Here is a 27,511-nt window from a genome sequence, read left to right as displayed (position 1 = left end):
TGTTGGTAACTTTACTTAAACGGTGAACATTAATATTAAAAGTACTACATTCTGAGGCCAAGGATCATATAACTTTCCTTTTCTATTTACATTCTAATCCTATGTACAGAAAAATATTCTCTTTATATGCTATACTGATTCAGTATTGTCTTTCATAAATATCTCTGGAAAAATATACATATCTATAAAATTTTGATTATTTACTGCGCCCTCTGAGGATTTTCATTTAATTATTGTGGCGTCGTGACCTCATGGTTATCATCCCTTAGGTTATGACATCATTTTACATTTCTCTGCTTTATTTTCTGTAAAAAATAGAATAGAAAACAGCCACCTTATGTTTGATAGCTAGCCTTATGCAAACACTAGTAGTAAAGTCTGCTTCGAGCCTAGTGGCCCATACAGGCCGGAGCTTATCCCGGTTTCCGTAGCATTAAGCGACTAGAAGTATTGCTACTCCCCCCTGGATGGGATGCTAGTCCATCGCAGGGTTACCCCAGCAGTAAATTCGCCGGTACCCATTTATACACCTGGGTGGAGAGAGGCACTGTGAGAGTAAAGTGTCTTGCCTAAGAACACAACGCAGCGCCCCGGCCAGGCCTCGAACCCGGGCCGTTCGACTCGGAGGCGAGCACGCTAACCATTAGGCCACCGCGCCTCCCACATGCAAACACTAGTACTCACATGAATTTTGAAGAACTCAAAAGGTCCTCCCAAACAGTCTCAAACGTATCCTATTGTTTGCATCAGACTAACTAAACTTGTGATTTCTATTTTCTCATTATTTGCGTACACTATATACCAGCAACGTTTATGCATTATGTACATACTCTTCACCCTTCACTATAAAAACTTCCGTGTGAACACTGTATAGTAGTGTTTTCATTTCGTTTTCATTTTACAGTTTAATTTTGTCATACTACCACTTGGCCATTTTTCAGGCCTCTTAACAGCTCCAAAACAGTCTTAACGTCACTGCTTAGTGACGCAACCTCTTTATTCAGGTTTAAAACCTGTTTATCTAGTTTCTGAACTGTTTGTTTCGTGTCCGCGAGGTCTGTATAGATATCTGGCTCGGGTGAACTTAATATCACCCCTAGTTTTTCAATGGCTTCTTTGGTGCTGGAGACATCTTTGAAAATATCCTCGAGATTCCGAGTCTCTGTGTCTTGGCTGGCTAAACTTGCGTGTTCCACATCCTCCTCGGACAATCTTTGCTGTGTGATTTCATTAAGCACAGGAATTCTGAGACTTAAGTGAGGCTCAGAAAAACTAGATCGCATTGGGCGAAACGGCAGTTCGTCGCTTTCGGGAATTTCCTCCTTTTCAATGCATTGCGTTGAATAAGCCGCAGATAGACTGGGTCGTTGGTGAAGATTCGAGTAGGATGAAAATGGTCGCTCGAAGCATTCAGTAAGCTCTTTAACTGAGGTACCATCAATTGATGAGTCATCAATTTTCTGAGACAGATCGCTCCGAAGGTCTCTTTTGTCAAACGAAGTTTCAGATGTCAGAGTTGATCGGGATGAAAATTCGCGATTTTCGGCAAACTGGTCTTCACTTTCTCTACCACTCAAACATCGGAGTTGTTTGTCAGCGATAAGGTCTCCCGCGTTTCTGAAGAAGTCCTCTCTTGTGTCCTCAGAATTATTTGCTTTAGAACTGTCGCTTTTTCCATCGAAACAAATGTCACATTCTTTTTCTCCACTTGAAAGCAGTCCCAGACCCTCGCACGGAATGTCGTCCTCTGGCTCACAATCACACGTGATCGGGGACTCACGTACGGGTGGCACGAAGTCCTTATAAGGATTGTTCACATTCGTGACAAGCGGCGCAAATATCATGGGAGGCTGAATAGCCCCGGAAACCTTCCTCCGTCGGGGGGAAGATACTGGTTTCTCGTTTAAAGAACCGCAAGAGCTAGTAGGTGAATGGAACTCAGTTAAAGTGCGCCTCAAGGCTCCTTTTCGTGGGCGTCTTTCGCGAGAGGCACCCTCCTTTAGGCTCCCAGCAGAGGGACTTGGTGCTCTCAACTCGGAAAAGATGCTCCCAAATTTATTTCGTGGACTATCAGGCTTTTCAGGGCCAAGCAACCAACCCGAATTTTTGGAACTTCCTGCAGAATTTTCTCGATAATCCCTTGAGTTTCTGGAATTAGAAGTTGGTTGAATTCCTTGAGGGCTTCCATATGGAGTATTCACTCCACTAAGTTTTTTGCTATCCGTTAAGCTCCCTCTGAATGGAAGCTCTGAAAAACCACTTCTGCAGCTTCCATGTGTGCTTTCTATTGGTGAAGTAGGGATGCTACGAACAGGACTTTTGTTTAAGCTACTAGGAGTTGGCGACGAGACGAAACGAGGGCTTCTAGTTCCATTAACCATGGTATCAAAATCAGTGTATCCTATACTCTCAACATCGTCATATAGACCTCTCAGGGTGTCTGCAATGTCGTCGTCGTATAAACTCCTCAGAGTGTCACCGTTATACAAACTCCTTGGAGTATCATCAACATCATCATATAAGCCTCTTGTTGTGTCTCCAACTTTGTCATATAATCCCCTCGGAGTGTCTTCAGTTTCTGTTATCGCCGTTGAAAAGTGTGTGTTTTCTGACTCAGGAATATCATCGAGATCTTCGTTTGAGTAAGGAAACGGTCTGTCTATATCATTCTCTTCACACCCCAAGTAAAGATGCTTTGTAAAATCCCTGCTGTATCTCTTTGTCAGCGCTAGAGAGTCGCTATCTTGTGAATTTCTGTCCGTGGATTCATCTTCAGAGGAGAGCTGCTCTGTGAGAAGTTTGTCACGCTCGTTATGTTCTCCTTCCTCAACAATTTCTTCCATTACAGATACTGAAATGCCTGAATTCATGTTTTTCATTTCAAAACTTTCACCGTCTTTCTCATCCTGGAACGAATTTGCGTCGTTTTTCAATGCAAAATTCTCCTGATCCCATTCCAGGCTTGGATCAGATAAAAGTTCACTTTGGGAAGATTTCTCCTCTGGTGATGATTCTAGGGCATTATTTTTAGAACCCTCGTTTACTTGGACTGACAGTTGACGAATAAGCGATCTCGGAGATCGAGGAGATGAACATTCTTCCTCTGAAGGTAAAACACACAACGGTTGCTTTTCAACGTCAATTGTTCGATTCCTCCATTCCGATGCGTTGTTTTTCTTGAGTCCGCTCCACGATTCCGCGGGCTTAAAGTGATTTGGTCTTCTGTACAGGTTTAACTTGTGTCCTGGCCTCCTGTTGAACCGTGTCGAGTTACCATAGATATGGTTTGAGTGATTGGTATGGTTCACGTGATTAAACACGCCATCAAGGGCTTTCGTCTCCGTTTCCTCGTCTTCCTCTTCCTCGTCTTCTGATATGGAATCCAGGCCTCCTCTGCGCCAGATGTCCCGCTGAAAGAATGGGAACAAGGAAAAGGAACATCAGAAAAACTACGATTTTAAATTAGAGGGAGGAAGGAACAGGAGCGGTCTAAGGTATGTCTTTCATCAAGTTGATGAGTTTCTTTTTTTCTTTTTATCTGCCTGCGGACAACGTTTTGGTTTTGTAAGGAGAAAAAAAGTCGTCAATCACAGTAGACAAGGAGCATAGTAGCATATGTAGTTGATCGTTTTGAAGGAACATATTAAGTAATGGTCCGCGTAAGAACTAGGCAGGCCAAACGCAAAATCGATTAAAAGGTGTTAAGTCTTAATTATTAATTTCAATTAAATCGACGCATGTGATTGGTCAATATCAAAAAATCGCCCAAAAAACAAGAAAATCCCGACAAAAACAACATTTTTTCACGTAGTTTTCCCCTTGCCCCTGTTATCCCCCTCACGGCCAAGTTTCAGCATTGTTCTATGCGCCAATCAAAAGGTAGAACGCAAAACACGCAGCAAGCGCGATCTTCATGCGACGCCATCTTGGATTTGCGATCGGAGCTCCGAGATTTCTTGCCCTTTTATGAGCGAATCTTGTCGTATTTTTCACCAAATCTATTTATTACATATTTTCGAATACATACTTATTATTTATTACAATTTTAAAGTATATTTCGTCGAAAATATCGATGGAGATGCCCTTCAAGAGTGACTACTGCTTTCCACAACACGAGGGGTGACGGATTTGGAAATGTTGACCACAACAGCTGTTTGCTGTCGCCTGCCAAGAAGAAAATTTTTGTGGCACTGGTAAATGGACTCTAACTGGTCACAAGAAGTGAAAGCGAAAGCTATGTTGTTTTTGTAGGGAGAGAATACCATTCCAAACGAGATGCGAATTTAGCACTTGCATTGAGGTAAGCTAAAGGCAGTGAGCTGCAGTGGAAATATTTTCACACGTCCGCACGTGTTACTTCTTACAACTGGCTTGTTTGTTTCTTTCGAAACGCGTCTATCTCAACTCTTCTCTCATTCGACTTTGTTATTTCTCTAGGCTGCTCCATTTTCAACTACTACGCCACTTCAGGAATTGAACATACAACTCTGGTGCCGGAATTGCAGAACACGCGCTGTTCAAAGCTGAACCGTCGCTTCGATTCTTCTTCGATTCTTGACAAGGCAGCATAAACACTTTACAAAAACGAACATTTCGACGTAGTCGTTATCGCTTTTATCTGTTCTTTGGAGAGTCTCAAAGAAATTTGTTCATGGAATCTGTTTTTATCAAAACCTTTCCCGCGGCTCGGAAACGGACACGACAGGCGGCTATTATTATTATTATTTTTTTTTTTTTTGATGTGGTGGACATTGCTTCAGCATAAGATGTATTAGAAGACTTGTTTTGAAAAGGATTACCAAACGTTTTCATCGAGGTATTTTTATTTTCAATCTGTATTTAGAATGTTTGTTGCTGTTGGTGATATTTCGCGCGACTTTGGCGCGTTCCCGATATCCGCTTGAGTTGTTGCTGTTTTGGATCACAAATTGGCAGTTCCTTTGTGAAATCCGAGCGAAATGTTTTTCACGAGTTCGCTGATTGATGTATCGCTGAGCTAATCCCAAAGTTATTTTATATCATTGTAACTTTCTCCATTTTGGCACGTAGAAATTGTCCAAATTTTAGATATGTTACAGTTTTGAATGTATTGAATGGGTAGCCGAAATAAAATGTTGTTTGAATGGTTTACGAGTTATCTTAATTTAAATTTTAAATTCAAATTTCGCGCTTTTCGCGTATGGGCCAATCAGGTCGTTCAGATTTAATTTGATTAGAGAAATTAGCGCCTGAAGCCTAACTGCCGCTATTTCACTAGCCTATTGTTCTTTTGCCTAGTTCTTACACGGACCATTACTTAAATAGATTTAGCCAAGCCTAAAAGCGGAGCTCCCCAGTTATTTACTTCGCCCTTTTCGAAAATCCGAATTTACTGACCGATAAAAAAAAATATAGCACTTGAGCCCGCGATCCTATATAAACCATTACTCGGTCAGCGGTAAACTTCGAAAAAACATTCGACCTCGATGAGTTCTGTATGTGAGCCCGCGATATGGTCATGTGATACTGGTCAGCGGAAACCTTGTTTTGACAGCTGTCAATAGACCATGACATGGATGTCCAATATCAAACATGTAAGCTGACGTTAACCATAACCTTAATCCTATTTCTGGGGTATGGCCGCCATGTTGCACGACGTACGTACGTCGTACGCGCCCGCGAACCATACCGCTAGCCAATGATGACCATGAAAAACCAAAAGCATGGGTCTGTTAATTTTCTATGGGTATGGGGTTCTGCTCTGCGGCCCTTCGGGCCGCTGGGAGCTCCGCTAAAATTGACAAATTGAATTACCTCACTCGCTCCCAGATCGTATGTAAGCTCAAGACTGTCGGAGAACTTGAACGCGAAGTCCTGGTAAAAGTGGAGAACATTCTGCAGGCGTTCACGTGTTATGAAGTAAACGTCACAATACGTCAGAGCTCTGACGTCACCGTTTGCTCGCTTTGCAGGGGTCTTGCGTGAGATGTCCTCGCCAAAAAGATCTCCTTTACCTAAAATAACGAGGAATACACTGTTATAGATCATTTGCTACGGAAGAACAGAGTTCGAGGGTATAACTTTGGAAGCCGAAGTGGTTTTTTAAATAATGTACGCCCATTCTATGCTTGTACGAATTAAATAGGTAACAGTCTTTGGCATGATTCTGTTAAAAGAGTACTTATTTTCATCCATATAATAACATTGTCTTGGCAATCCGCAAATCCAATATTTTACTTATCAGAGTAAACTAAGGATGAAGGCTGTAATATCTCTCTCCGTTTATTCCTTACTTTTAGCCTCGATTGAGAACATATATCAAACACTGTTTTATCACATTTCAGATGTCCGGAGGTCCGTATTGGGAAAAACTGTGCCCGAGGTCCGCAGGCCGCAGGCCGAGGGCCGTGCTCAAGACCGAGGGTACAGTTTTTCCCAATACGGACCGACCTAGGCCGGCAAATAACGGTTTTTTTTTTCTAGTTTATTTGCTTGGAAAAGAAACCGAGAAAAAATGCGTCGCAAAATCTTTGTTTGTATACGCGCGGATATGACTGACTTCAATGTTGAGTCCGACTCGATCGACGAGCAAGAGTGAAGAATTCTGTTTGCTATTTATTTCGGAATAAAATAGCTGCTTTTATAATGAACCATACTCAAGAACGGTTCAGCATATTTAAACATGTATTTAATTTACACTGCAGAGAATCAAGAAAAGCAAAAAAAATCATAAATATAGCACACATAAGACACAAAACTTAACACATTTAAATCGATTTCGGCTTCCCGAACAATTGCCGATAAATGTTTTGAAAAGTTTTGAAAGAAACTTTGCTCGTAGGGTGTTAATCCTATTTCTCTTGACTCAAAAAAACTCTTTGACTGAAAAGCAGTTTTACAAGCTATTCACACTTGTGTGAACAAATTAATAATCTCTGCAATGATTCCTAGCAGATAAACAGTGCCAAACTGAATGAAATGCGTAGTGTCTACGTACGGCACAATATTGTGATAATTAATTTGTCCGTTTTTAATCAAAGAATCTCATTTCCTTGAATGATGGCAAATAGTGCTCTGTTTTTAGCAAAAAGTGACGGATAAACAAGGCAGTTTAACTCTTAGAGGAAGTCTAAAAACCGATGAAGTTTACCGCAATGGCGTGAAAATCATTGCGAAATGCATGCACAAACAACGGCAAACTACGAACGGTAAACTACAACTCAATTTTGTTGAGAAATAAATAAATACTCGCCTTTTGAAGAACTTTGAGGCCTTTAATTCCACTGCTTTTTAGTCCTTTCAAATTTACAACGGTTGGTGAACAGCTATTTCGATTTTGGAGAGCAAAACTCTCATGTGTTCGTTCGACTCGCGCTACAAACTGATTTCGCGAGGGGATGCATCCCGTTCCGTTGACCGCGGTCAAGATCGGAAAATTCCGCCCGCTCCCGGAACCAATCAGATTGCAGGATTCGGTTCATCTTGACCGCTCGCGCGCTGAGAAAAAAATAAATATATGTTATTTGCCGGCTGGGAGGTCCGTATAGTGAAAAACTGTGACCGAGGTCTTGAAAATGCTGCCCGAGGCCGCAGGCCGAGGGCAGCATTTTCAAGGCCGAGGTCACAGTTTTTCACTATACGGACCGACTCTAAGCCGGTAAATAACTTATTTATTTTTTTCCTACTTTAATGTGTTTGATTAAAAAACACCTAAAAACCTACAAAGACTTTCTTGCCAAATGTGTTTGTATTTATATACGCGCGCATCCAATGTTGAATCGATCGCCATAAGCTACGGCAAGAGTAAATAATGATCTGTTTGCTATAAGAGCTTACTGCCAAACAAAATAAATTCACTAAAATGAACAGTACTCAAGGAAAATTTCATCTGAAAAAAAAAAGAAAAAAAGCATCTGAAATAATAGAAAAGCACAATGTAGAACAGAGCAATCAGCGAGTTGCGAAACACTTTTAACTCCATTTCGGCTTGTGAGTTCTTTAGTTAATTAAACTTACTTTTCGGACTGGAAAGCACTTAGCTATTTACATTTGTATTTAACGAGTCAAAAACCTCTGTGTTGATTCCCACAGTATTCTGTTTTGACAAAAAGTTTGCTAATGTGAAACTGAATGAAGCTGAAGCTGGCACAATATTGCGAGAATTAATTTGACTGTTTTTTTAATAAAGCATCTCATTTTCTTGAATGGCGATAAGCAGTATTCGGTTTTGGAGAAAAGTAGCAGAGAAGCAAGGTGTTTGAAAGGATAAATCGAGTCTGTAAACCGGCGACTTGCAGTTAACCGCAATGGCGTGAAAATCAGTGCGAAAGCACAAACAACGATCGGCAAACCACGGCCATAAAACTATAACTTCATTTTGTCACTAAAGAGAATAAATACTCGCCTTTTGGAGAACTTCAAGGTCTTTAATTCCACTGCTAATTTTCCCTTTCAAATTTACAACGGTTGGTGAGCAACTACATCGATTTAAATCATTTTGGAGAGCAAAACTGTCATGGGTTCGTTCGTCTCGCCGCGAAATGAAACTCACGAAAGCGTTACCGTGGCCCGTGGGCAGAGATAGGAGAATCTTGCCCGCGCTAATAACCAATCAGATTGCAGGATTCGTTACCGTGCCCTCTTGGAAAAAAATAAAAAGTTTTATTTTCTTCTCAGTGTTTTGTTGTGAAATAAATAAGTTATACTGTACACTTACCAAGAATTGCAGCCACAGACTCTCCTTGAAGCACCTCCATAGATCCGCTGGCAATGTAATAAATAGCGTTGATGACGTCATTTTGCGCCAACAGCACCTCTCCTGGTCCAATGTAAACCGTGCGGACTTGGAGCGAGAGCATTTTGATACAACCGCGCGGGGCCTGGTTGAAAGGATTGAGCTCCAGCAATCCTTTGTATAGATGCATGCATACATCTGACTGGAGCTCCTCCGGAAATGTAGTGAGAATCTAGATAGAATCAGTAAGAAAAGTGTCGACTTTTGCTTTTACACTTTTGGAAGTACGGTCCAAAGCGAAGTGTTTTTTTGGAAACAATAGAAAAATAGTATGCACAGGTCGGCTAATTAGAAAGTTTTCATATGCAACAAAAATTTGGACAGTTTTAGGCCTCCTCGGTTTTCTCACTAATTATCAGCTCATATAACTTGGGTTAAACTAAACCTGTTTAATTGGTATTAACCGGGTATTACACACAGCTTTTCACGAGGAATAATTCTTCTAACATGTAACAAGAGTAACGTTTAACTATTTCCTACAAACCTCGCTAGTATCAACTCCCCCGGAAAGCGACCACGTCGTGTGAAAATAATCTTCAAGTCTATTGGCTAGATCCTGATCAATTCTGTGTACCCGAATGAACTGTTTGATTTCGTTCGCGCGGGAATGGTACCGAACTCGGTTGGCATACAGCTTCTGGATAATGGCGGCTACATTTCCAAATATGGCAGCATGCATCAAAGCTGAAAACAAATGAGAAAAACAAGAAATTGAGTTATTGCTAAGTTTTATTAGTAGAAACGCATCCGTGTTTATTGGAAGAACACAATCGCGCGCGTTGCTCTTTAAAAATTAAGGCAATTATTCTTGATTTTTGGCCTATATATAGCACCTCGTTGACTATTTGCTCATAGAAAACTCGGGATCGTAGTCTAATTGTTAAATATTATATGACTATTCGCTTAGGAGAGTTTGCGGAAGCATGACTTCTTTGCGAAGCCCACTCTCAAATAAATATATAAATTACTATGTTTAGGGAGGAAGCCATATCAGCTCTTGCTAGTTTTCATGTGGGTTCTCTATTAAGGTCGAATTGGAATTTGAAAATGTTGATTATGTATAAGGTCAAAAACAGATACCAAAATATGTTTTTTTTAATATTTGACCAAAACAGGCAACAACTTACCTCCAATCAACATAGTAATAACAGCAAACACTTTTTCGCCATTTGTATTTGCAGCCACGTTTCCAAATCCGACGGTTGTCATACTGGTCAGCGTGAAATACAGAGCAGTGACGTAAGCAGACCCTTCATCGGGTCCAGTCCCTGCCGTAAAGTTAACGTAGGGCTTGTTGATGGTTTCTCCAAGCGCATAAAGCCAGCCTACTGTCGACCTGTTTAACACTTCGGATAAGCCAATCACGTACCAGATACAGGCAAGCCAGTGAGCCATCATTGCAAATGCTATCATTAGAAGAGTGAGAAGTATGGCGCTGTATTCTGTGTAACGGTGAAGCTTACGTACTACACGGAAGAGACGAAGGAGTCGTCCACATTTGAGAAGTTGAATAAGAAAACCCTGAGAGGTGGGAGAAACGGAGCACATATTAAGCAAAATACGGCAATTAAAGCAGTCACATGGTTCAGTGATTTAGCTATGGCTTAGATTGGCTCTGTACTTGATTCAGACAAACTGTGAAAAGCATATAACCAATCAAAGCCAGCATGCTGATTTTTCAACCAATCAGAAGAAAACCAAAGCATATCATGACTTAGCTTACGTGTCGTTTCCCGCCCTAGAAAACGGTTGCACATTTTCCCTTTGAGTTATGATTGGTTTATTGGAATATGTCTGATACGATTGGCTAGAGGTTATAAATTTGACTGTTAACTGCCAACAGTTATATAGAAAACACTACATATATAGTTAGGAAAAAAGAACGAATTACAAACGACATCAGCGCCTCGATTATTTTCTTTTCAATATAGCAGAATGAAGAATTTATTCACAACTATAAGATTTACATTGAAAATAGTACAAAACACAATGAATCTCTTAGAACGTTAATTAACTATCAAAACAACAACAAAAAGTGCATTTGGAGTTTAGTATTGACGTGCGGTTATAACTATTTTTATTTTTAAGGTTATTATTTAATAGTTAATTTATGTTTCGGCGATTTGCTTTAAAACCTTTTCAAGTTTAAAGTATCTCTAACTCAACTTAGAATTAAAATTAAAGGTATAAGTTAAAGATATTTAAGATATGGGTACACAACACTTGTCGAGCAAACAGTTTGAATCGATAATTTAAAATTAGTTTAAATTATATGGAGTTTGGAATCACCTCATTTTATGTTACAGTTAGGCGAACTTTATTGTTTTATAACTGAACTACGATACTGTCGAAAAACGACATTAATGTCATATAACAACAACTTAAAAGCCATTTTTAAGAATTAACAGACAAAACCTGATTAAGACAAATAAATTAATTTGAGACATGCACAAACTGATAGAGTTTAAAGTAAATTTACCAAGTAAATAAATGTCAAGCAAACAATTTCAATTGATCACTAAAAATTAGTTTAAATTATATGAAGTTTGAAATCACCTACTTTTATGTTAGGCAAACTTCACTGTTTTATACCTAAGTTACAGTACTAATACCGCCGATCGAAAACCAAGAAAAACATAGTAAAGCAGTAAACCTGACCAAGAATAGTTATTCAATTTGCAACATGCAAGAACTAGAGTTAAAAGTAAATTTATGAAGTAAATCCATGCAATTTACAAAAGTCATGTGAAGTACCTCGTTAAATGTAGAACCTTTCCTATCAAAGGCTGTGTTTGCCTGAATAATGAAATAAAACAGATAGAATATAAGAAACAGAAACTGAAACTGAAAGACGGTGCTTACATGTAATAATGGAACCTGTGGGGAGGGGGTGGGGGCAAATGCAACAGCTGTCCGGTGTCTGACGTCCGTCTCTATGGTAACCATTGGAGTGTCACTTCTATCCCTGAACAGGATGTTTAAGTCAATCGTGAGTTATCCTTCAGCATTTCTGTCGGCTTATCCCAACAATTCGCCGGTATCTTTTTAAGTATTTGCATAGAGAGAGGCATTACAAGCACAAGCTGATTGAAAACAAACGTTATTATTATTTGATTTTTCAGTTGAAAGCGACGTCACCACGGCAAATAGTAATAAAATACTGATGATAATTCAGATGATGGCAAGAGAGTTGTACAGAAGAATTGAGAAGAAAAGAGACGCACTTAAGACACCCCTCTGTAACAGACCCAGTGGAACCCGACCCAGTGGATTATTTTCCCCGACCCAGTGGAAATTTAGTCTCCCCGGTACCCAGTGAATATTTTGATTTTACCCGCCTATTTTTATGCTTCCCCAGTGACTATGCGGTGTGACTTATGTCGAATAAACGTATTTAAAAACCAGCCCAAAAAAGCTGACCCAGTGGAAAACTGGCCAACCCAGTGACGTTTTTTCCGAAAACCCGGTGAAGATAAAGATTCCACTGGGTCTGTTACAGAGGGGTGTCTTAAGGGGTCCAACAATTTTGATCATGCAGTTATTTAAACCCTCCAAGTCCCAAGAGCTACAAACATCTAAATTCTCTTTACTGTATCAATACACCAACAAGAAGACAGGTGGTGAGAATAAAGAAAACCATCAGCGTGAGGCCCCTAACATTAAAAGACATGTATGCAAACAGCGAGGAGAGTTGATATTTCAGTCTTGGGACTGAAAGAGGAAATTATTAAGACTACAACTGTGAACATTTCAGTTAAATTTTTTTCACGTTGTCCTTAGTGTTGTTGCAGCTGCTTTATGAGAGCGTTGGGCCCGGTTCAAACGTCGCTCTACCATCGCGTCAAACTAAATTGTAACTATAGTTGGACGTATATTCCATCGTACTTAGTTTAGCTGTACCGGTATCTCACTTTAATTCTCTGCTAAACACACTGCATTCCGATTGTTGAAAATCCAAATTAAGAGGACATACGTGTGTATTGAGATGACACAGATGTGGTGCGACGTTTGAATCAACGCAGCACCTACCTTGGTTACATGGAGGACTCTTCCCGTCGAGTCTTGCAAGTTTTTCCTAAGAGGACTGGGAACGAGTCAGTTGCTGCGTGACTCTGGCGTGACGCTGCCAAACATTGCACTACAGTCGACTGAGTTTAACCGATTAAATAGCGACGTTTTAACCGGGTCTGAGCTTTATATTATATATTATATCTATTTTATAGATGCTTACTTTAAAGTACATCAATTTACAAATTAGCTTATTTTAGTTGCTTCATAGTCAGCTGTTTTAGTTTTCTGTTAGTTTACAATGATATATATAGCTTATGTTAGTTATCAGAATATTCTTTACATTTTATATTAACATTGATTTAAGGCTGTTAAAATTTTTAACACAGTAGCATTTAACAGTGCTGCGCAGTTAAACTATGGTTCTGTTAAAACCTGGCGGTTTGGCAGTTTAAGACGTTTAAGCCAATTTAATTTGAGAGTCGGTTTGCGGTTGTTTATATTGTCAAGAAATTATGGCGGTTTCGTTCAATAAAAATAAAAATAATTTGCGATCTAGGAAGATCAAATATGGCGGTTTGCACCTGATGTACGACCCCTTATAATAGACCCTCTTCAATCCCACAAAGTCTTGATTGATGCCAAATTCTCCCGAGGAAATTGTTGGAAATGTTTTGAAAACTGTTAGGAGAATTTAATACCGATCTTGGGATAAAAAGGTTAAAAATGACACAATAGGTACTCACCCAAGTATGATTAACAAAATACAAAGCCTCAAATGGCAACGCAGCAAGAAAGTCTAAAATAAACCATCCTTTCAAGTAATGAATCGCAATCTTTTTCTGGTCATAAATAATCCTTCCACTTCTATCAACAAAAGAAGTTCTAAAGTGTACCACAATATCCATTATGAAGAACAACTCGATCACCATATCGAATATAATGAGGTCCCTTTTCCGGTCATTCCTCCGAAAGGCCACGTTATAAGGGACCATGATTGCAATGTAGGTCGTCAAGATGAGAATCCACCAATCCCAAAATCCTTTTGTGGCGCTATAGTGTAGAAAGAGGAACTTGGATTTCTTGTCTGATTCTCGCTTGTACTGTGGTAGTCGCTCAGAATTGAAAGAAAAGGACTGAAAGGAAAAGAATAGAAAGATAGAGTTAGGGGAGTGGACATACCGAGAGTGGTTTTTTTTAATGATTTGTTCAAGATACTACTTTAGAGCAAACGTGGGGTCTTTTTGTGTAATCATGTGCCAAGGCAAACCAATCCAAACCAACGACTTTGCAATGACATGGCTAAGTCAGTTTAACTGCGCTTTCATATTTTTTCCGTGGACTTTTACTCCTTTTTATGCAGTGGAACCCCGATATAACGAAGTGCCAAGAGTGGGAAAATGTGTTCATTATAACGTGTGCTCGATTCATCTAAGTTTACTGTAACTTAATTTGGCCAGGCTGAAGCTAAGAATATTGTTTATTATCCTTCACACTGTACATCTTCGGTTACATGTCTTCCTGCGCATGCCACAAGCTTTTGCTTCAAGTTTTGATGGTTTGTTTTGGTGTGCCGTGCTTGCTTTGGCCGATTAGAGTGGCTTTCGATCGAGTGTCATTACACCAAAACTACAGCAATAAAAATAGAAAATAACACATAAAAACAAACATGGACAAAAAAATGAATCCTCAATGAGGACACCAAGAAAATACACGTTACAGGCACCAAACGCTGTTTCCCGCGCTTGACCAATTCGCGATTGGTTTTGGTGACTGCATCTGATTGGTTGGCTAGATGACGCGAGTCTCTTTACAAAATTATAAAGCGTAGTAAAGCAAAACCAAAACAATTTTTGGGTTTGTAGACACTCAAATGAAAAGCTCTCTAGGGGATTCTCTACTCACTCGTGCCCTCTTGACCGGTCTCCGCGGGTTGGTTTTGTTTGTAGGACTTGTGCTTTGTTGATATTGTCTCGACAAATGGAGAAGTACATCTCTGCTAAACTTCCTTGAACGGGATCTGGTCAGCTTTTGAGACGCATTTCCCAACGCAGCTGTACAAAAATATACGACACAAACAAGAAAAACTTGTTTAAGGCCCTCTTTATATATTAGAAATAAAAAAGCACATGCAACTGTAGTCTCAAGGCGAGAGGGAGGCATAATCTCTTTACGGTGTGGCACAAAAGTTTTTGCGGATTCCAATACTTCGCGCTATAATGTAGTCTGGCCAAATAACAAATCATACCTAGCAAATAGTTTACATTGCCATTTCACAGAAACAAACTTTCGGGAAACAATGTGTGCCTCAACAAAAGGCTAACAAACATCGGTGTTTTTCCTTTCCCATTTTTCTTTCCAAAGTCAATTGGAGTCCGCAAGGAAGTCAGCGGTCGCACTAGTAAACCAATATGGCGGAAGCGGTATGGCGGCAAATACGGAAAATTCTACCAAGTTATTCTTAAAATTGACGGATTCTACGCAGTTTTGAAGTTAAAAGTCGACGGAAAAGGTAGGCATTCCATTTTTTAAGATATTGTTGCGGTAACACTTGTGGTGTTGTGTCATTTCTGAGTTTTGTAGTCAGCTTGTAAACTTATTTGTTTATATTTGAAAATATGTTCCAGGGATTAGGGTTCTTTAAAGTTTAATGTAATTTGTATGTCTGTTCTTTAAATATTTGCCTCCCGAGGTAAAGGTTATTTTAAATGTTACACATAAAAATGTCCGATAAGTACAAGTATGATCTTTCAGGCCTGATACCATCAAATTTTCTTTATTATTACCTGTTAAATTTATAGTTGATCATGATACTGATGGACAGAAGGTAGTATAAACAGCTCTAAGGTGAGACCAACATTTTCAAGATGTGTCCCCTGAATCATGATCCATCCAGTCAGAAAACCTTTTTTCCATTTTGCACTCCCTGCCCTTCCCCCCGCCTCCTCTCCCTTCCCCTTGCCCCCATCCCTCTTTACGGAGTTAGGATAATATGCGAGCCAGCGAGCCATGCGAGCCATGCGAGCCAGAAATCCCAATAAAAGGCTAACTGCAAGCTACCTAAACTAAATGTAGGCTACCAGAGTACTATTTAGGCTAACCGGAGTGATATGTAGGCTAACCAATGTGTTATTTAGGCTAACCTGAATGGCTCGCATGGCTCGCATGACTCGCAAGCCATGCGAGCCAGAAATCCCTAATCCCAATAAAAGGCTAACCGCAAGCTGCCTAAGCTAACTGTAGGCTAACCAGAGTGCTATTTAGGCTAACCAAAGTGCTATTTAGGCTAACCAATGTGCTATTTAGGCTAACTGAAATGGCTCGCATGGCTCGCTGGCTCGCAGATTATCCGGTTTTCCCCCCCCCCCCCCCCCCCCCCCCCCACCCCTCTTTAATCTATATCTTGCAAACAAAACAAAACATTTTGTAATAGTCCTTGTGTCCCTGACTGCCTAAAGATATAACCACTCCACACATAAATGCTATTGGCAATCTCTCCCACTTAAAAAAAAAAAAAAAAAAAAAAACAAAAACAACAACAACAAAAAAACAAAATAAAACCAAGAATGCAATGTATATGGTGTAATGCTTTGCCATTTCCCAAGTTACCTAGGGCATTACCCCTTTTTATGTACACACACACACATACTCGGTGCAATAATGTAAGCTACAAAGGGCTTTTATAGTTAGGAGAATTTCCCACATAATCAGCATACATCACTTACATGAGCTACACATGCCACTTCAGTTTTGACTCGTCCCCAGTCGTCTTTTCAGTCCGTCCTGAACCCAGGAGATTTGGTCAAACCGAACATGGAGGGAATCACCCCTCGAGCTCCCAGATCGCGCTTCTCAGCATATCAATAAGAGACTGAGAGACAACTGGGGACGAGTCAGACTTCAGTTTGCATATTTCCTTGCCTATGTGTATGTGTGTGTGTGGGAGGGGGGGGGGGTGGAGCAGAGGAGGTGGTTAACAACTTGTCACTTGTGCGGTTTACTTCCAGTCCCCATCACTCCCTTGGTGGTTATTGCTGTCATTGTGCTTTTTTTATTGCAAATTATTACATACTGTTGCATAACTTTTTGCTGTTCTCCTGGTTTCCGTCACCTTGGGTATCCTGCCTTTTCCCACCCTTTTCTCTCCACTTGCCTGGGTGGACCGAATAGCCAAGAATACATGGAGATTAAAATACTGTTCTTATACTATAACACTAAATACTGTTAAAAATGAAAAAGTATGTTTGCATACCCACATCCTGTTCAGAGATCTCTCCACTTATTTTTCGCTTGGTAATGTCCTTGTGTGAAGCGAGAAAGAGAACCACATTGCCTTTCTCATTCTTAATTGGAACAATGTCTAACAAACACCAAAATGGTGATCCTGAAAGAAAATAATTGAGATCAATTAAAGTTTTAGTTTTGCCACCATTTTTTTCTCCATTCCAGTTAAAACTAATTGTATCACAAGAAGGTACTGCTCATTAGCTTTCAAATTGGTGGTTACATACTAAGAAATCAGTAACTCATAGTTAGTGGAGGGGGGGGGGGGTAACTGACCGAAAAGTCATAACCGCCTGGTTCAGCATAATGAATAGTAACACACAAGTACTACTCAATAGCTTTCAATTGAAAGGTCACATACTAGAGTTTAGAACCATCTTATACTAAATAAAAAAACAGCACCACATGAAAGTACTTCTCTATAACTTTCATTTGAATGGTCACACACTAGGATTTTATTCGCTGACTTGAAAGTTAGAACCACCTTGTACAATACAATGAAAAGTGCTACCAAAAATAACAGTGATTATCTGAATAACGATTATGATCATTGTGAAGTTAGTTTCTATGCGACGAGTTTTTATATATATATATATATATCTGAAAAAAATCCATATTTTGTGGCGTGAGTTGTTACGGAAGAACACGCGGTCATCTAAAAAGGTTCTGAAACGAACGCGAGCGTCTCAAGCCAATTCGCGCGAGGATATCGGGAGAAAAAAGAGAGGGTGTTTTACACGTTAACAATCCTTAGGTTTTACAGTAACAACAAAGAATCTAATGATTTCACTCATAGTTAGTAGAGGGAGACTACTAACTATGTTTCACTTGATCACAAACGTGACCTGCTTACAGAGAACTTCCAAAGATAATCCCTGGGGTTTTTTGGTTCAAAGGATTTTTCTTCTAGTTGTTTTCGGTGGGGGAAGTAAGCGGGTACCCCCTGTAGCCCCTGCTTTCTATATTTAGTTTTGGCTTTGTTGTCTGTGACACAAAACAAATTATTACACCTGGCGTACCTCACATTTTAAACTAGAATACCTGTACGCACTGAGAAAAAATCCATCAAAAATCTAGTACTGTGTTTATGTACACGTTTAAATTTTTTCTACAGTACTAAATGTGCTCATCCATGCAGAGGGCAATGTTCATAGAAATACAAATAATAATAAGTTGCTATTAAAACGTAAAAGTCCCACTTTGTGTCTTTTGAACGAAAATGTCAAGCCAAAAACATTTATCAGAAAATTGGACGCCAAGACAAATTAATCCTTTGAAAGCTTTCAAGACAAGTTGTTTGATTATACGCAATTAAAGTAGTTTCCTGAAGATTACTAAGATTTAACAAGGAAAAGGTAATTCAGGATACCACTAAGAAGTAATCATAAACATAATCATCAAATTATTCATAAACAGAGACGAATTATCAATCAACTCGACTTAAGTTTTTAGTTTTTAAGTTTCTAGTTTTTAGTGAAAACAATGTAAATAATGAATGGAACGCCTTGTGCACACCTGTGTAATAATTGTTGTATTTACCAGCGATATCTTCGACTCTGCGTCAGAAATAATTCACAATGAAAATTCTTATCTTAAGGCGCTTTTCCGAAATTATTTTTCATTTAGTACTTTTAAGGTCAAGCAGAACACTAAAAGTTATTAAAGCAAATCGAAGTGTTCTGTTAAAGGTCGAGTGCATTATAGAACTTTCAATTACACAAAAAGGAGACGAAACATTTCCGAACAATTATTTTTAACAACAGTTAATGACCATGTACATCGTAAAATTATTCCTAAGCGCCATGTCGCTTCGTAGGCCATTCCTAAGTGACTTATAACCTTTTTTTTCTTTTTGTTAAGCCTGTCGTTAATGAGGCTGAAAAATAAGTAATGATTTTTTAACCGCCCCAAGCTGTGTGTAAAACGAAAACATAATACGATGAACGTTTTCGTCGCGTCGACCTTTCTCTTATAATTGTGTTTTTGGGATTGAAAAAAAAATACCAACTTTTTCCAATATTAATGCTAATAAGCTTGTCCCTTCCCTTCCAGACACGGTGGCGACGTTTTTTATAAACGCAGCTTAGGAAGTGTATTAAGTAATCTGAACGTAAACAAGGCGCCCTGTTGAGCCATCATTCCGCTGTTTTTTATCGAAGACAATTGCTTTTAAGATAATAGTTGTGGCCACCTTTTCCTTTTTTTTTTTTTTCAAAACAGTCTCGAAAAGCCCCCTTTCCTTTTCCGTGAAAAAGGGTAGTCCCTGAGGCTAAAAAAATTATAAAATGTTTGTCGAGAAAAGGCCTGCCACAAGGTTATTTAGGCTAATTGCAAGGCTTTTGTATGGGTATCTATTGCGCGCAGAAAATTGCTTTTTTTACGGAGGGGGAAGGATGTAGGGAAGGATATAAAAATCAAATATAGGTGGGGTAGGAGGTGTGGCGATGTGAACAATAAAAGGTACTTCTTGAAATATGAAACTTTTTGGAATGTGCTTTAACTTATGAAAATTCTTTTTTAAATGCATGAACATAGTATCCTTTAGTTTGGTCATTCTCCTTGTTTCCTATTACCCGGCTACTTCAGAATGTATTGATCTTGTAAAAAGAAATAAGACGGTGATACATACTTCAGTTGATTGATACGCAGGTCAAACTGTAGCAGCAATACAGCTGATATGAGACTTTCTTTTATATAAATCTAATACGTAACTAATACATATCTTTTATTAACAATAAATAAAATTGTTCAGGTCCTCGTAAAAAATTTTGATATTTTTTTTGAAAAAGCCACTTTATTAGTTGGTCATTGTTACGTTTAAAGCCCTCGAGCTTTTCTAAGTGCCTTGATGCTCTTTCAACACAGTTCTTCTGTGATTTGTTATGTAGACAGTCGCACCCAAGGCGTATGTCACAGAGAAGCTAAATGCGAATGCGAGAAAAACATGTTTAAATTGACTCGTATCAGCTAGTATTTGGCGAGTTAACCGAACATTTTAATTTATGAAACCAAGTAGTAATATACTTTCTGTTATACATGTAAAAGAGACGCCAAACTGCTCCTGAGTCTGACAAACATACGAGAATTTATACAAATAAGAAATTGAAAGAGTTTGGAATGTGATCAGAGCCTTGTATTTGATTATTACAAAACTTTGTTAAAACATCTTTTATGAGGACCCTTCCAGTTTTCCTGAAGAATAAGTAGTCCCCCTCTCTCCCCTGCCCCACCTCTATTATGCTTAGAGAGAACCAAGGCAATAGGCACTTTTTTTCAAGGAAAACAATTGTTTTTAGTCACGGTGTCGTTGTCTGTGCAAACAATTTTTCAGGCTGCATCTTCCAGCAGACAATGTTTTGTGATGTCTGCAAACAATTTATTTGGGCTTCTTTTGCTTTTGCAAACAATTTTTTCAGGAGTATTGCCCCCCCCCCTCCAAAAAATATAATGGTCCGTCCCTAACCGAAGGGAAGAAAATACCAGACTATTCACCCACCCCCCCCCCCCCCCTACCCGCCCCCAGACTCCTCACCTCCCCCTCTTGCCGTTAAAAAGTGGCCCAGACATGTTTAATGCGACCAACTCACAACTCATAGCTTCGGGCTACGGCTGTCTTTACTGGGTTTTATGATCCTCTTTTTAAATGTAAATTTAGCATGCTTTTAATCGTTGTTTAATTTTCTGTCTTTAACGCCCTCCGCTAATGGCTTATTTCTTGGCAGTTTTATACGAACAGTGCTGTTGGCTAAACTAAAAGAAATTATGTCCAACCGTCTGTGATATGCGGTAGAGCTTTTGTAAATGAATAGCTCAGCTTGAATTTTGAGACCAGACGGCGATTTACAAGAAAATGACAAATTTGAAACCTCTGCTCCTCGGAAATAAAACAAATTATGAACGATTGACTATGTTTGGAGGACTGAGCGTTTTTAGTTCAATCGGCAAATTTGAATTTGGGGATAAACGCGAATTAAAAAGTTTTAGATAATTAAAATGGCTACCAAAAGATGGTTATCAATGGAAAAGTACAATCTAAAATTGATCATTTTTCGGTTGGGTAACATTAAGCCAAATTTTCTATTTTCAGAAAAAAATTCTGATCTGTTGGAAAATGTTTTTTTTTTTCAATATTCAAGATAGAGTGGAGAATACTATCTTTTCTTTCAGTCCAAAGCCTAAAATTCGAAATATCAATTCTCCTAACCAAACACCGTACATTTCTTTTAATGTTAGTTCTGAGAACATGGAGTTATATCAAGACAATATCCCACTAGTTGACTGGTGTTTTTTTTTTCCTGTCTGTTTGACAATGTTTTGACATTGCAAAAAGAAATTAGAGATGTTGCTCATTTATATGAATGAAATGTTAATTCTAATAAATGTAGAACAGCCCATTATGGTTCCAGAAGGGAGAAAACTATTCTTTACAGTGAAATCGATTGATTTCAGATGCATGTTTGTTATGGCAGCTAGGACCCCTACCAGTTATATATTACTTTTTATTTAGAAGAACTAGTTTTTAACCGCTCATAATTACGATATCTTTTAGTAATCAAAATATACTTATGGACCTCTGAACTGGTTGATAATCATCGTATTGTTATATCCGGTAAAATATTGCTTGCAAAGTAAAATTGGATATATAACGGAAGACTAGTATTTGTAAAAAGAATGATGTGCTTCGGTTGACATTTGTGAAAATGGAGATGTCGCTCGCACTCACGATTAAAACGCTGGGTCAGATAAAACAGAAGGAAATAATGTTTAATAAAATATCGTAAAATAAGCGACGAGTGATATGCAAAGGCCGTATATACAAGTCCCCAATGTGTGGGGTAAGGTTGACATTTGAAAGGGTATTGACGTCAACAGCCCGAAGTGAATGCACCAAATTGCATGTTATAAAAGCCAATTTTCGGTTTCGTTTTACAAAGGAAAGTTATCTTGAGAGTCATTTACCGATAAATAGAAGGAGGATGTTTTAAAAAACAGCTGAAGAGCACTCAAGCTGTAAAGCTTAAGCGTCATACATATGCAAGCCGTTTTAAAACTTGCTTTGTCTTATTTTCCTCAGGGTGTTTTGATTCTTTTTGTTATGTTTTAATGTACAATTCCAATATGTTTTTTTTTAAAACGTCGTTGTGACGTTCGTTAAAAGTACCCTTGAAATTTAAAAAATTAAAAGCGTGGGGGCACTGCTAAAAAACTGCTGACTCTTCAAAACGGTTATGTAACCAACTCTCAGATTCCTAATATTTTTTGTTTTGTAGTTAGTTTTTTTCCTTTTTTTCCTCTCGCTTTTTTTTTACCCCCTAACGAGTCATGAATTTTTAGTGCACACTATCTTTTCCTAGAATAAAAGAACTAGCAATCCATAATGTAAAGCAATAATACATTATTTAAGCCTATACCTTGGTTTATATGCAGTACGATTGTAGAAAAGATTAGCATTAACTAATTTCCGTATAACACAATATCTCCGAACCAAGCTGCTAAAAGGATTCACACTTTTCTATTGTTTTCACTCGTAGAAACTATCAGTGGGTTAAAAAGAAAAAAGCGACTATTTTTGCTAAGAAGCCAGGTGCTTAATTTATTCGCTTTGTTGCTTTTAGAATGGTTTTATTTTGGCTTCGTTGATATTCGTCGTTTTTAGTTATTGTACATAACATTATTCTTAATGTGTTCTTTTATTTCTGTATATTTTTTTCCATAGAGCGGCATAGCACTTGTCAGGTTTGCTAAAATGGTTCTTTTTTTCTCTCTAAGACGCGTGTGATGTCTAAAAAGTTCAAAGTGGAAAATTGAGATATGGGAAAAAACCAAATATTTTCCAATGAATAAAAATAAAGAGGCATATCAGTAAAATATGCGACAGTAATCACTTATTTTTAATTGCATCCCCATAGGGTTGTGCCATTCTCATTTTCATTATCACAAGAGAAATCTCTTTTCTCTTTTCCGTAGTGTTCCAAATTACTCGACTCTGAGCAAACAATAGTATTAACACAAGGTAAAATACTCGACCAGCCACGCGCACTTTCCCAATTAGAGTTTGAAATTTTCTCACCGCGCCGCGCGACAACTTCGCCTGAGTGTAAATTAGCGAACATGCTTGCTTTTAGCCGATGTGTTTCCGATATGAGAACGATTTACTTCCGCGCACTAATGAAAAAGGCGAAACGAAATACTCAAATAAATTCTCTTTCAAGAAAAGTCTTGTTTGGGGTTGGAAACATCAAAGATTGTTCTAAGCTCGACATGTAATGATGGAGTTTTATTTCATTATTAACGGCTTTTGACAGCGATGTTTAAGTGGCTGCAATAATATGAAAGCGGCTTATAAAGAAGGGATCTGAAAGGGAATCATAGCCTTAATTATTTCGGCGTTGAAACACAAAAGAGTCAGATCCATTTCAGCTATACACTTGTTTGAACAAGAGACACAGACACAGCGCGTCAAATATAGAAAAAAAATTACGCACCAACTTCTTTATAGCCAAAATAATAGTGTAGATTGTTTTACCTAAGGCTAGCTTATCGCCTGAAAGAGTTATAGAAAACCTAAAAATTTCCCGATTCTTCCCGACAGATTTTGTAGCTTGTTATAACCTTGTTGAATACGTTTCTCGAACCGCTCATTGTTCGACTATTTGCACAAATTGTCAAGATCAAATGAGTTGCTGAAATTAGTCCCTCGTAAGATTCAGCAACAGTTTTAAAAGATTTATCTTCTCTTTTTATTCTTCGCGGAAGTGTATGTATATTTTAAGTTAAGTGGCTATCCCTTTTGCAATTCACACTTAAACGCTAGGTGTAACGTGTAACGTGTTTTTTGAAATAACACAAAAAGCTTGAAGGAAAACAATTCAAATTAATTAAAAAAAATTCTGGGAGAATTCAAGAGAAACCGAACTGGGCTGACGTCGAAGGTTTATTTTGTTTTGGGTGACACGTCTCGTTAAGACTGTAGTGTCATTTTTGATATGTCTGTCGGCTTTTTTGTAAAAGCTAAGCTTACAAAAGGCGTTTCTTTGCTGTGTCTGTTGACCGAACGCACCAAAATCATTTCGTTGTTTGCCGAAGCATCGCTTTTGTAACAAGCGAACTTTCCGATGTAGTATTGTTTCCAAAATTCTCGTCCACGGTGTCGATATAATTAAAACATCACCGCGAAACATATCTTGCCCGTATGATTAGCAAACCAGAATATTACCACATAACAAACAAACTTAATAATGCAACATAAGGAAAGTGGATCTATTTCCGAGCTTTCTTGTCGAAATTGTACAAATCTGTCGGTCGGTGTACAAGAGTTTTGTAATTTTCTTGCTTTCTCTTCATGTCAATTTTGTATCACGGCGCAATATTTTACTTCAGGCCTTCTTAGGGTTATTTCTTGGGGCGTGCATGCTTTTATATTCATAGCGCAATAAATCTATTGTCGGCCCTTTATTGTAACTGACCAGGACGAGCTAAAGACCAACCCACTAAAAACAATTAGGAAATAAATTTTCGTAAAATATAGCAGTGATCAAAGGGAATTATTGCTGATTTCAACGAATAAAACTAATTTAATTCGATACCTGCTTGCCCAGCTCGCTTTTGCAACTATATGTGAAGTAAAAACGCAAAACATGGACAAATTGATTGTTACTGCAAAGATGAAAAACAAGATTTTCTCCAAGACGTCAGCGCTGTAAATGATTAGCAAACATTTTGGTTCTAGATGAACCCATCTCGTTCTTTTTTTAGACTTGTTATGTTGCGAAAAAATATTTCTTCTCTAATAAGAAGAACGCATACAAAATTTAGTTTGATTAAGTTGTTTGCAAGACCTGAACCTTCGCTCGCCTCTTTGCTCGCTCGTGCTTCAAGTTCGGTATCGCCTGGTCGGGAAATAAACTTCGTATCGCGCTTCCATGCTGACGACTTATTTCGATGAAGAACTGCGTTCGTGAATAATATCATTCATCGATTTGTAACTTAAAGTACTCGGTTGAAGAGCTAATATCCATCATTTCTCTTTGTTCGTTCGATATTGACACAGGACTTCAAAAACCAAACAGGCCGTCAAATATCGGACATGTTATGATACGATACGTATGTAGCCCCCTGCCTCCGAAATAAAAATAAAATCTCTGTCGTTTTTTTATACTTTTTGCGTTGTAACTAGAGCAATGCACTGTCAAATGATTTGAATGTTCAGTTCGTTTAAAAAAAAAATCGAACTTATCGTTTATCAGTATTTTCTGATTCGTGACTTTTTTTTTCAGTATGTTTGATACACCGGACGAGTTGTGCTTGCCATGACACTGCGTTAAGGGCTCTGTGTTCGGACTTGATAAATCATCGCTTTAGGCGCTAATTTGTAGCCCTTTCGTTGATATTCAGAGTTTGCTGTGCAATTGTTGTTTAATGCAGCGTGTTTCATCATCCAGAATTCACAAACACACAAACCGGCCATCGTGGAAGTGATTGTACGAAAATACGAAATCATGTGCAGAGTTTTTCCCTTTGCGCTTTAATCTAGCAAAGTTAAATAAGTTGTCATTGGGTATTTTTGAAGCGTGGGATACATTTCATTTAGAACGAAGCGTTGTCATTTCCGAGCCTGTGTCAGAGTGGGGATGTTTTTATTCCGGTGGTCTCGTAAGAAATGTGAGCAATTTTCCCTGACGTACGAACAACCATCATAATACAGTCGTTGTTTAAAGCGTATTGAATATGTTCTTCATAGTATATGGATAGACTATTGTTCAGCCAAGGAAATAGCTTAAAATTTATGTCCTTCCTGTAGGTTTTTTATTAATGGATCATTGGAAGTTTTCAAAGAAACGGAATAAAGGGAACCCAAGAACATGTACATACATGCAAATTGCAAAACGATATATTACATCATTCTGTGTTGGCAGCGAGGTTAATCACTCAAACGTAGCCAAATTTTTCCTTGACCAAAGTTATAATCTCATCAAGGAAAACCATCTATTTAACGATAATTCGACGATAGACTATTTGTTGTAGAAATTTTTGGTGATCTATTTTCTGGTCAGTGAAATTCAAACCAGAAGATTTAGTTTATTTTTTATGTTAATGATGCAGTGTTTGGTGCTCAGTTGAAAGACGAATTCAAATAGCCGTCTTTAGTTTTTGAACCTACGCGTATTTTGTTTCGCCAAATGGTATGCATGCCCCCGACTTAGAAGAGCAAAAAAATATTCCCAAGATATTCCAATAACAGTTTGAGATTATATTCGCCGGTTCGACGCTATGGCGTTGAAATCGTCAGTTTGAATAATGTGGTTATAACTTCTTATGTAAATTTTTTTCCGAGTTGTTTTTTATTGTTTGGAGGTATTATAGCTGTTGAATGCCCAGACTTAATTGGAACTTCCGATAAAAGGTTTTGAATGAATATACGATGCAGTGTGAATTTCTCCACGAACGAAAATAAAACCAGCTATCGAAGGTTAACTTATCAGCGCGTAAAAACAAGTAACTTTTGTCTGTTACATTTGCCCTTTAAATATTGCCTGCGATTCTTTACAACTAAACGAGGTGATTAGGCATAACACAGGCTGAGAAATCACTCGCAATCTGCCAGAATACTTTACACATGTTTGATTTTAAAAGGTGATCAAAACAAGGAAATTCTGCTTACCGTTCTTTTTGTAGAACATAATTTCCTTCTTAAGTTCCACTTGCGCTTTCAGTGCCTTTTGGATACTGGTTTTGTCATCTTGGTTTGTCTCGAGTCCGTATAAAAAGTTGCAGCCACAGCTTCGTCTCATTAACTCGCTCCGCGAAAAACCAGTGAGCTCGCAAAATCCATCACTGCAATACACTATGGGGTAATTGTTCTTTTCCTGAGCGCTACCAAGAACGAAGTTGCTGTCTGGATAGAAACAAGCAGGAAATACCGAGTATTGCTAATAATCAGTCGGGCAATAAGCACTAGTTATAAACTTACGTACGACGCGTGCAAGGTTTAATATATTTCCTAGTCGTCGATAAATTATACCTCCAGCGCCGGTCTTTCGCTGAATTACATTAGAACATACTACTAAACAAGAAAAGAATTGTACATTAGATAGCCACTCACTTCCCCGGTCGAATTTCTGAGCGATGGTCTCTAGGAAGGTGTTCTGTGGTGCGAACCGTCCTCGTCGAATTGGCATTCTGTCTGCAGATTCGTTCGTTGCTTATTTACGGGACGTTCTTAAGCGCAAAACGTTGTCGAGAAACTCTGTAATTCCACTGGAGCTGGCATATTTTGAGTGGATTTAAGATACATTATATTTATGCCTCGTGTAAATACTCTTCGGTAGGCGGGATGAGTTGAGCTCATAAACAAACATCAGGCGATTCAGTGTTTTGTCGCCGATGGCCTTTCCAAATTGGCGCCACGCAAAGCTTTTCTCTCCAGAGAATCTCTGGCATGCTGCT

At 38.6% G+C, this 27,511-nt stretch overlaps 1 protein-coding gene and 1 long non-coding RNA gene across 2 annotated transcripts in view; one reads left to right on the top strand and one right to left on the bottom strand.

Annotated features, from left to right (window-relative positions):
* LOC144630445 (uncharacterized) overlaps window positions 1-12,002 on the top strand; it is a 14,089-nt gene extending 2,087 nt beyond the window's left edge. Inside the window, exons 3-4 of the long non-coding RNA XR_013566538.1 lie at window positions 9,955-10,301; window positions 11,896-12,002. This is a non-coding gene — a long non-coding RNA (uncharacterized LOC144630445). The remainder of the gene's footprint in view (window positions 1-9,954; window positions 10,302-11,895) is intronic.
* On the bottom strand, window positions 671-27,511 carry LOC144630307 (uncharacterized). Its single transcript, XM_078488649.1, has 11 exons — window positions 27,168-27,511; window positions 26,727-26,960; window positions 17,034-17,165; window positions 14,687-14,835; window positions 13,528-13,917; window positions 11,528-11,569; window positions 9,901-10,294; window positions 9,258-9,457; window positions 8,696-8,945; window positions 5,794-5,993; window positions 671-3,410 (listed from the first exon to the last, which is right to left on the bottom strand). Exons 1-11 carry the CDS (start codon window positions 27,241-27,243, stop codon window positions 915-917), a joined length of 4,563 nt encoding a protein of 1,520 aa, XP_078344775.1. The 5' UTR covers window positions 27,244-27,511; the 3' UTR covers window positions 671-914.

This window comes from Oculina patagonica, chromosome 11, assembly GCF_052425735.1.
Source record: "Oculina patagonica isolate OP01 chromosome 11, crgOcupat, whole genome shotgun sequence".
Classification (NCBI taxonomy): Eukaryota; Metazoa; Cnidaria; class Anthozoa; order Scleractinia; family Oculinidae; genus Oculina; species Oculina patagonica.
The sequence above is the reverse complement of the archived record's forward strand: the minus strand, read 5'-3'. Positions and strand labels throughout refer to the sequence as shown.